The sequence below is a fragment of the Salmo salar genome, chromosome ssa16, assembly GCF_905237065.1.
Source record: "Salmo salar chromosome ssa16, Ssal_v3.1, whole genome shotgun sequence".
Classification (NCBI taxonomy): domain Eukaryota; kingdom Metazoa; phylum Chordata; class Actinopteri; order Salmoniformes; family Salmonidae; genus Salmo; species Salmo salar.
The window spans coordinates 44,993,074-45,003,864 of NC_059457.1; the positions used below are offsets into that span (position 1 = coordinate 44,993,074).

The 10,791-nt window shown below is 46.5% G+C and overlaps 1 protein-coding gene across 3 annotated transcripts in view; it reads right to left on the bottom strand.

The window, feature by feature from the left end:
* Positions 1-917: 917 nt before the first annotated feature.
* LOC106573951 (roquin-1) overlaps positions 918-10,791 on the bottom strand; it is a 104,926-nt gene continuing 95,052 nt past the window's right edge. Inside the window, exons 6-18 of one of the 3 annotated variants that reach the window (XM_014149430.2) lie at positions 9,647-9,847; positions 9,399-9,531; positions 8,960-9,078; positions 8,588-8,700; positions 8,135-8,389; positions 7,855-8,039; positions 7,288-7,652; positions 6,900-7,061; positions 6,633-6,779; positions 6,018-6,225; positions 5,686-5,930; positions 5,271-5,359; positions 918-2,628 (exon numbers count right to left, since the gene is read on the bottom strand). In XM_014149430.2, the coding sequence (XP_014004905.2) occupies positions 2,463-2,628; positions 5,271-5,359; positions 5,686-5,930; positions 6,018-6,225; positions 6,633-6,779; positions 6,900-7,061; positions 7,288-7,652; positions 7,855-8,039; positions 8,135-8,389; positions 8,588-8,700; positions 8,960-9,078; positions 9,399-9,531; positions 9,647-9,847 (2,388 nt within the window). In that variant the 3' untranslated portion in view covers positions 918-2,462. Of the gene's footprint in view, positions 2,629-5,270; positions 5,360-5,685; positions 6,226-6,632; positions 6,780-6,899; positions 7,062-7,287; positions 7,653-7,854; positions 8,040-8,134; positions 8,390-8,587; positions 8,701-8,959; positions 9,079-9,398; positions 9,532-9,646; positions 9,848-10,791 lie in introns of all 3 variants that reach the window. The other 2 variants (XM_045697315.1, XM_014149432.2) reach the window with 2 other exon arrangements.

The window sequence follows — 10,791 nt, forward strand, 5'->3', positions numbered from 1 at the left end:
TGAAATAAAATCTAAAAAAGTGAGATGTAACTATAAAAAAAAAAACACACGTATAACATATTTAAATATTTCCATAAAGACAAAGACTAGATTTAAAACAAGTTTGACTAATCCAGTTGGATATATTTTGAATTCAAATGGAATATCCCAGCCACCATTTCACAATATGACACCTTTGAATACATTCTGTGAATTAATCTTACCAAGAAGGAAAGTAAGCTTGTAGTACTTAATTTCATAGTTCGCATGCATCTGGGAATAACAATTTGCATCTGTGTGAGGGATGGCGATAATTTAAGCACATAAAAAATGTAAAAGTAATGCAGATAATGCAACTGCAGCACTTAATTTGTTCATATTTGGGAAAAAGCACTTATTTGGTGTCGTCAAAATGCCTTTCCTAGTCTCCTCCCACCCTGTGTGGTGGTGCAGTGGTTGTCTCCAGTGATGCTAACTGCTTTGCTAACTGTAGCTCTGCCTTAGCCCAGTTCAGTGGCCTGTCACCTCCTATGCATCAACCCCCCCCATCTACAAATGATTAAAGCCTTCTCCAGGAACGCATCACAAACCCTTTTACTAGAGCAACTTCTTGGAAGTTAAAATATATTAAAACTAGACAAATGTCTGCTGCTGAAAAAGGTGCTCAGAGGAGTGGAGATGAGGAACTGAAAAAGGAATTTCACCTTTCCTGTAATTTGCGGTGTTACGGGTATGTTGACAGCATACCGGGTGTCACAATTGTGGGAGTGAACATGTCGTAACTTTACAGAAAAAGAAAAAATAATTTTACAGTAGATTGATGTATAAAAACAGAGTGGCTGTTTGAACCTTGCTCTGTACAACATGGCCAACACTATTAGGACCTTAGGGAGCAACCATGGCCATCTTGAACTACACGTTCTTAAAACAGAATGTGGTTTTAAGTTTGACCTTTTAATGTTATAACCATCCTCAGGATGCAAATACTGTACATTTAATAAATACATATACTCAGTACAAACCATCCTTAAAGCTATGAAAGTGCAAACATGTTTTGTAGATCAAGGTCTCAAATTCCAGCCATGGGTCATGTCTGGCTTCGTTCCTGTTTCCTTTACTCCATATACCCAGTACCTCTGACCACCCCATCAACAGGCAGACGTATGCTTGACCCATGTTGTGATTCCCTCCCACCTAGTCCATCACTGCATTTAAATTACACCCAAAACACGACAGCTTGAATGCCAAGCCTAAATGTATATATCCTTTTCCTCATCAGCCCCATACCAAAGCATGGATGGTAGAGGCTGAAGTAAATATCCTGAAGGTGGTGGTAGTGGTGAGGGGAGATGCCAAAAGAGGGTCAGGCCACTGAAGTGGACACAAGGGAGCCTTTGCTTCTTGTTAAAATGTATCTGATAGTTTCATCTAAATCTCAAAACTGCCCAGTTGAAAGGCGTTCTCTACCTTCAAGAGGCCAGTGTCATCTTCAATATGTATTATCTTGGATATGCGCAAACTTATTCACAGCTGGTTGCCAACCAGTATTGTTTCTATGTGGTGGAGATATTTTGATAAGGTGTAAATGTCCTCCTTCAGAGAACCAAGAGTCAAACTTATCGAAACCCCAAAAGAATTATAATACAAAAAAAATGGTCTGCGAATAACATTGCAGCTTAGAAACAAGAACTTACAATTAATTCCAAACACAAAGTCCGCATTTCAGGACCTGCATATATGCTAAGCACAAATATTGCTGTAGCGATGCTACAAAAAAAAAAAAAAACAATGTGCACATTGTGAAGCTAACAACAGATGTAATTAATGTCAATGCAGTTATGGTGGCCTTATCTATTTGAAACCAAGGAACTGGTCTCATTGTTATATTATTCTTCTAATCATTATTGGGTTTGAGTTCATGGAGCATAAATCTAAACATCTGGTTTCCAAAGCAGGTTGAGATTTTATATGAAAAAAAAAACATTCATTCACAGAACAAAACAAAAAAACTTTACAAAAATTAAATTCAGGGCAGATACTGCTTAGTTGTAGACAGACTAAAGTTGCAAGTGTGCAAATTTGTGTTGTATCAAATGAAGCGCTGTTGTTTATGATGGCACTACATCCACATTTGCAAATCAGTGGCTTTTTCAGTTACTTAGATACTCCGAGCCCTTCTACCACAAATCCCTCATTGTAAGAAACCTAGAACGGTCTCTTGCCATTTTAAGCAGGAGAGAGATGGCGCCTCTCTCCACACATTTTGTAATCAAGTTAAAATTCTCTTAGTGGCGTCAATCAGATTTTGAAAATGTGGATGTAGGTAGGGTATACCAGACAGTTTGGAGGACCTGGTTGTGTGTCTCAAAATGACAGTGGAACGGTTCTAACGGTCAGAGGATGAGGGGTTTCCTAAGGCTCTATGTGGTTGACTGATTGGTTAGTTGTAGCTGTGGTGGTAATACCAGACTCCAGTTGTGTGGCTAGGAGCACAGGTGGACCATGCCGTTGGTCTTTCGGTCAGTGCCCCCAGTGATGGGGAGGTCTGCAGACAGGCTGAGGGACGAGGTCTTGCTGGTAAGGCAGGACAAACCACCGCTGGCCACACTGCCGTCCTGCAGCACACCACTGGGACCGTTACAGCCCTCACTGCAGAGAATGAAAGGTCAGAGAGAGATAGGAAGAAACAATGAATCAAACATTTCATATTATTCTACATACATTTTTTTTAATCTTCATGAATTACGTAATGACTTTTTAGTTAAGCCATTGAGAACAGTGCAAGTAGCATCACACTGGTGGTACCGACAGTGAATTCATCATTGTTTCGTTGATCACAAGAGAAGTTTTGGTGAAAAGTAGATCGCACTTTTTTTCAAGCATTCCTTCTATTGTTTTTTCTGGTCATTTTTGCAACCATATACACCCAAACGTATGTGGACACCCCCTTCAAGTTAGTGGATTCGGCTAGTTCAGCCACACCCGTTGTCGACAGTTGTATAAAATCGAGCACACTGCCATACAATCTCCATAGACAAACACTGGCAGTAGAATGGCATTACTGAAGAGCTCAGTGACTTTCAACGTGGCACCGTCATAGGATGTCACCTTTCCAAAAAGTCAGTTTGTCAAATGTCTGCCCTAATAGAGCTGCACCAGTCAACTGTAAGTGCTGTTATTGTGAAGTGGAAACGTCTAGGAGCAACAACAGCTGAGCCGCGAAGTGAAAGGCCACACAAGCTCACAGAACGGGACCGCCGAGTGCTGAAGCGTGTAAAACTGGTCTTCCCTCGGTTGCAACACTCACTACCGAGTTCCATACTGCCTCTGGAAGCAACGTCAGCACAAGAACTGTTCGGCGGGAGCTTCATGAAATGGGTTTCCATGGCCGAGCAGCCGCGCACAAGCCTAAGATCGCCATGTGCAATGCTGGAGTGGTATAAACCTCTGCTCCATTGGAAGCTTCTGTACTTCCAACTTTGTGGCAACAGTTTGGGGAAGGTCCTTTCCAGTTTCAGCATGACAACGCCCCTGTGCACAAAGCGAGGTCCATACTGAAATGGTTTGTCGAGATCGGTGTGGAAGAACTTGACTGGCCTGGACAGAGCCCTGACCTCAACCCCATCGAACACCTTTGGGATGAATTGGAACGCCGACTGCGAGTCAGACCTAATCGCCCAACATCAGTGCCCAACCTCACTAATTCTCTTGTGGCTGAATGGAAGCAAGTTCCCCCACAATGTTCCAACATCTAGTGGAAAGCCTTCCCAGAAGAGTGGAGGCTGTTATAGCAGCGGGGGGAAGGGGGGGGGGGGGCAACTCCATACTAATGCCCATGATTTTGGAATGTTCGACCAGCAGGTGTCCATATAAACTCAGCAACAACAACAAAAAAGTCCTCTCACTGTCAACTGTGTTTATTTTCAGCAAACAAAAGTAACAGTCAGTATGTGGTGTGGCCACCAGCTGCATTAACTACAGAGCATCTCCTCCTCATGGACTGCACCACATTTGCCAGTTCTTGCTGTGAGATGTTACCCCACACTTCCACCAAGGCACCAGCAAGTTCCCTGCTGGAGGGTCATGTCAGGATGAGCCTGCAGGAAGGGTACCACATGAGGCAGGAGGATGTCTTCCCTGTAACGCACAGTGTTGAGATTGCCTGCAATGACAACAAGCTCAGTCCGATGATGCTGTGACACACCACCCCAGACCATGACGAACCCTCCACCTCCAAGTCGATCCCGCTCCAGAGTACAGGCCTCGGTGTAACGCTCATTCCTTCGACGATAAACGCAAATCTGACCATCACCTCTGGTGAGACAAAAGCGCGACTTGTCAGTGAAGAGCACTTTTTGCCAGTCCTGTCTGGTCCAGTGACGGTGGGTGTGTGCCCATGGGCGACGTTGTTCCCGGTGATGTCTGGTGAGGACCTGCCTTACAACAGACCTACAAGCCCTCAGTCCAGCTTCTCTCAGCCCATTAAGGACAGTCTGAGCACTGATGGAGGGATTGTGCGTTCCAGGTGTAACTCGGGCAGTTGTTGTTGCCATCCTGTACCTGTCCCACATGTGTGATGTGCGGATGTACCGATCCTGTGCAGGTGTTACACGTGGTCTGCCACTGCGAGGACGATCAGCTGTCTGTCCTGTCTCCCTGTAGCGCCGTCTTAGGCGTCTCACAGTACGGACATTGCAATTTATTGCCCTGGCCACATCTGCAGTCCTCATGCCTCCTTGCAACATGCCTAAGGCACGTTCACGCAGATAGCAGGGACCCTGGGCGTCTTTCTTTTGGTGTTTTTCAGAGTCAGTAGAAAGGCCTCTTTAGTGTCCTAAGTTTTCATAACTGTGACCTTAATTGCCTACCGTCTGTAAGCTGTTAGTGTCTTAACGACCGTTCCACAGGTTCATGTTCATTAATTGCTTAAGGTTCATTGAACAAGCATTGAAACAGTGTTTAAACCCTTTACAATGAAGATCTGTGAAGTTATTTGGATTTTTACCAATTATCTTTTTGAAAAACAGGGTCCTGAAAAAGGGCCGTTTCTTTTCTTGCCTTGTTTACTTTTGGTAATGTAGTGTATTTTACAGCATCAAATGGCAGTAGTTTGTAACTTCTTATATTTAAAAAGTCATTTCAAAACAATGTGAGAAAATGTGGGTAATTTCTAAGACAGCATTTCTTATCTTAAATATTTTGTTTTTAAGGGAGATTCTGGAGCAAACTTAACGGTTCCTTATGGCACAGCAGTTGAGATGAACAAACTACTCTTGCTGTGTGCCATTTACCTGAGGACCAACGAGTGCTCCGCTCTCTGCCCGTTCTCAGTGGGCTTCAGCTTATACGCCCCACTCCCATCATGACTCACAAGGTGCTCCTGCAAGGGGACAATGGCACCACAATAGTGACTGGGAGACAAAGCTTGTACGTTTGAGAGTGTACATCAATATTGTCTCAGAAGAAAAGCTTTCAAGCTGCACTTGTTGGGCTCGGTTGTGTTTCACTCTTTCATGTTTTATAAGTGGGATAGCAGTAGCAGTGACATTAGCCCAGGGCTCCTTCAGCCCTGCTCCTGTTCACATTGCCGTTTTAGAGATCAAAGCAGGCTGTGTGGGTGTGTGCGCGCGCATGCATGCATGCATGCGTATATATATATATATATTTATTTCTCCCTCTCCATTTGTCCATCTCCGTCTCTCTCACCAGGGCTATCTGGCGGGTCCTCTTGCCGATCTCCCGCTCCACATGGTGGAGCTCCAGGCTCAGCTGTTGGCTGGAGACGCTCCCCGACGACCACTCCACCGGGCTGGGATGGTCCGCCTGGGCAGTCTGCTTGTTGATCTGCTGATTGACCTGCTGGAGCTCCATCGTCAGCTGCTCCCTCTCCTTGACTGGCCGTTCACTGAGGTGGGCCTGAGGGGGCTGGCTGTACCCGGCAGCACCCCACCCTGCAGGGGGACAACAAGAGCCAGTCAGACTCTGCGAAATGCAGCAAACAGAGCAAAACCCAAAAGGTGTACGAGTTCTCCCTGTACCTGTTGCAGCGCCGTGTTTGGGGCCATTGGTCCCCTGTGAGAGGGTCATGGCCTGCCCCGGGCCGGCAGACAAGTAGCCCGTCTTGGGGGTGCGGGAGATCACCCCGAAGCGTGACACGGTGGGCAGAGAGCCAAAGGGGATGATAGGGTCGTCGTCTCTGGCCTCGGCAGCCCTGCGCCTGCCTTCCACACCTTTCCCCTCAGCGTTCTACAACCCCCATAGAGGCCACAACCAGTGGAAATAGTTATATAATGTTGCATAGAGAAACTACCAGACCCACTCCAGTCAAAACTGTAGTTGAAAGAGTATTTGTTGAGTTTAACTGTGTTCTCAATAAATCTCAGCACTTCTATTGGCTTCCGGTGACCTTTGATTAGTACATAAGGTGCAAGTAACCTTTAATCAGTCAAGGTGTAAAAGGAAAAAAAAAAACTATAGAATAGTTAACATCTGTCAAAGAAAAAAAAAATACAGATGTTTGACCTATTGCAAGACAATGAGCTTTGGAAGATGTTTTGAGCTTTAGATATCAGATTTGGTACATTAAAAAGCAGTCAAGCTTTACAAACAAACAGGACATTGAATGGGATTAGATAATGATTAATGACACTCACCATCCTCTCCATACTGTCTCTGGACTTGCCCTCCTTACTGCCAATGTAGGAGCTGATAGTGTCACATGACCAAGGAGAGTACTGGCTAGCGTAGTCTGGCTCACGGTACTTTGAAAACGCTTGTGAGTTCTCCAAGTACTGCTGTTGCTGTGACACAAACACAGTATTTTTAAATCAACCTATTCTTTGAAGTAACTAACTGCAGTGACAGCACCTGGGGCTACCACTGAATATAACCACAGACACCAGCTGAGAGTTCCCTCTTACCTCCTGTGTGTAGTTGGACTCGTAGTGGTGTGGCAGTGTAGGCGAGGGGGCGAAGGGTGGGGGAGTGACCTGCTTCCCGTCTTCTAGCTGGGCCATGATCTCCTGGCGTCGGCGGTGCAAGTAGTCCAGACTGGGAGTGGGCTGGGGTCGGCTGTAAGACTCCTGTACAACAGGACATGTGGACACCTTTACTGTAGCACACTTTTGCAGTGATGGAAATACATTTTTGAAGTGGATTTATCCTGAACGCTTATTGTGATTAGCTGAATAAGGTATTTACTCAATCTGAGTAAGGCTGATGACAGAACTACTAAAATGTAATTGCATAAGTGGCATAGTAATGTATACTGTCCTTTAGACGAGCCTCGTACTGCAGACCTGTTCTTACCCTGGGGGTGTAGGGCCTCATGTGGCTGGGGTGGGGGCCAGAGGGGTGGTAACCCTCAGGAAGGTATCTTTCTCTGGAGGCCTCGTCCACAGGCATGGAGGAGGGGTCCTCCCGGTGGGGATAGGACTGTGGTGGTGGAGGGGGGTAGGCGGGGTGTCGACGGCCGTCATAATGCGGGGGAGGCGCATACCCATGGGGGTTGGCGTTGGAGAAGTGGGAACTTGAGGGCTGAGGGGGACACTGGCGCTCCTGGGGGTAGGTGCCGGGGTAGGGGGGCAAGGCCGGATCGTTGGTGGGAGGGGGGTTCCGGACGTAGCGAGGCTGGGGTGGGTACTGAGAGGGCTGGTAGGGGTAGGGGGGGTTACCTGACAGGACACAGAATAGTGACAACATGATTGGTGTTAGATAAGCACAATGAAACCACACGACTAGGAGATTTCCAGTCAAATTGCTCCCAGAGAGAAACAGTTTTTAAATCAGCTGATGAGTCATAGCCTCAAGATACATAGATGCATACAAAAAAAATAGGAAAATCACAGAACAAAAGTATAGTTTGTGCTGCCTTACCTGGGGCGTTCTGGGAGGCCTCATACTGCAGGGCTGATGGAGGTGCCCTGGGCTCAGGGGGGTAGAAGAGTTCTCCCTGCTGAGGGGGGTACATGGAGGGCCTCCTGGGCATCTGCTTGTGCATGGCCAGGTGGTCCACTGCCATCCTGGGGTGGGCCATGGCCCGATTGGGCACAGGGTCTAGTCTGAGAAAGACAAAGGACTTGTGAGTAGATGGACATACAGAGCATCTGTCATATATATATATATATACAGATGCTCTGTATGTCCATCTACTCACAAGTCTGGAGGAGAGCTGGGGGCACTGAGGCTTCCCTGGGACTGGGGCTTCCGCATCGAGGGGTCGGCGCCGCGGGAGATGAGCTGGGGCAGGGCGGAGCCTGTGACCGACGCCACCATGCCATTCGTCAAGCCCTTGTGTGCCAGCCCCTCCAGCATCCCCACCTCCTCGGGCAATAGGCCAACCTCATTCAGCTGCGTCAGGGATAGGCTGAGGGGCCGGCGGGCAGCCAGCCGCTTGTTCATCTTACGGTACCTTCAGAAAGAAGGAGAAAGACATGGTTAGTGAAAGAGGTTTCAACACCTGTGTCTGGCCTAATGATTGCTGTCACACTAGCAGTGCTGAATTGAACTTTCCACCAAACATCAATACATAATTTACCATTAAGTACAATTTGGATTCTGCCCAATGATCCCCCATTGGGAGTGTCTCAGGGTGGAGCGTTGTACTCACTTCTCTAGCTCGTCCTGAGAGTGAGCGAAGGTGCAGCTGGTTCCTCGAGGACAGCCCCCCTTCTGCTTCATGTCCCGACACATGTACGTCTTGTATTTACTGTGCTGGGGTGGCTGGGGAGGGGGACACCACAGGCCACGTTAAAATTGACAAGCCAAAATATGTTGTTATCGTTACTGTTATGGTCATAAACCCACAGACTACCAGACTGCCATTACTAGTATCATTCCAGAATCAAACATGGGTCGTATTCATCAGGCAGCAAAATGACGTTTCATGCCCTAATGAACACGACCCTGGCATTACCTATAATTTCAGACCTGTTCTATAGATTTAGATCTTATTTCGAGGTATGCGTTTCTAGATTCAGACCTGTTGTGGGTCGCTCCCCTTCTTGCTGTGGTTCTGGATGAAGTCCACCAGGCCGTGTACCACAGTCTTCACTGCCACCAAGCCCGTGTCCAGCAGCTCCCACGTGGGGGGAGGGGAGTCTAAGACAAGGTATTTTTCAGTTAGATGCGTTATGCCTGGAAGAGCACTGGGGACAGGGTCTAACAGGCACTGTGAATGTACGGCACAGTGTTGCTTACATTTAAAAACACATTTCAATTTGGCTTTCTTTTACTGATCTGAAAAGGTATACAACTTACTCCACATTTTTAAAGTGAGAGTGTTGATGGCTTCTCACACTGCTGAGCCGAATCAAGCTAAACAAAGCTGTACTGAGCTAACAAAATAGAGCCAGCACAGTTCGGTCCGGGTCGGCACGATACTGTAAAAAGGGTAGTGGTGTGATGTAAAATGGAGCAACCTGGACTTGGGTCGATGTTGGCTAGCAGCTCCAGGTGTGGTCGCAGGCGGTTCAGGTTGGCCGGGTCACCTGTCCTCTGCAGGGCGATGGTCAGCTCCTGAACACTCTGAGCAAACGACGCTGGCGTCTGCAACTGACACACACACAAAATCACTGTTCAATTTACAGCAACACCACTACGGCTAGGCCAACAGTCATGTTATAGCAAAATGTGGTCCATCACATAAAAACACAAAATTCCCACACACCTTGTCGATGATGGACTGCATGTGGGACTTGTGCGACTGGTCCCCGTAGAGCAGGGAAGACCACTGGTCAGGGGCGATGCGGAGGCCCCCCTCCATTGCGATCTGGACGATCTGGGAGTCGTGTTCGCGCCGCAGTGCCTCGTACGTCCAGAAGTCCTCCTTCAACTGCATCAGGGACGAGTCCTCATCACGTTTGGTCACCTGAATACACGGGATGACAGACAGGACAAAATCAGGGCAGATACATCTGGGTTGTGCTTATTAGACTGACTACACGGATTGGAAGAAAATGTACTGAAAGGGACTGGGAGGAGGGTCTACCTCCCATTTAGATTTTCTGTTGAAAAATGTTTTAAAACCTTTTCAGTTGCATGCCCTAATGCAGTAGGCTCTAAAGGAGCTGCACCGCATGGCCTATGCTGGTCTTAGAATCATGTAATAATAATTAACAATTTGGTGGGTTCTTATTTGTTCATTAATAAGCATGTGTGAAATGAAAATGTTTCTTTTTTGCATATCCCAACTCTCCCCGAGACACCGTCAGTCAGATCACGGCCATGTCTATGTTTGTATGGGTGTACAGTACCAGTCAAAAGTTTGGACACACGTACTCATTCCAGGGTTTCTTTATTGTTACTATTTTCTACATTGTAGAATAATAGTGAAGCCATCAAAACTATGAAAAAACACATGGTATCATGTAGTAACCAAAGAAGTGTTAAACAAATCAAAATATATTTTATATTTGAGATTCTTCAAAGTGGCCACCCTTTGCCTTGACAGCTTTGCATACTCTTGGCATTCTCTCAACCAGCTTCATGAGGTAGTCACATGGAATGCAATTCAATTAACAGGTGTGCCTTCGTAAAAGTTGATTTGTGGAATTTCTTTCCTTCTTAATGCGTTTGAGCCAATCAGTTGTGTTGTGACAAGGTTGGGGGGTATACAGAAGATGGTCTTTTACCAAATAAGGCTAAGTCCATATTATGGCAAGAACAGCTCAAATAAGCAAAGACAAATGACAGTACATCATTACTTTAAGACAAAGGTCAGTCAATGCGGAAAATGTCAAGGACTTTGAACTGGCTCTCATGAAGACCACCACAGGAATGGAAGACCCAGAGTTACTTCTGCCCCAGAGGATA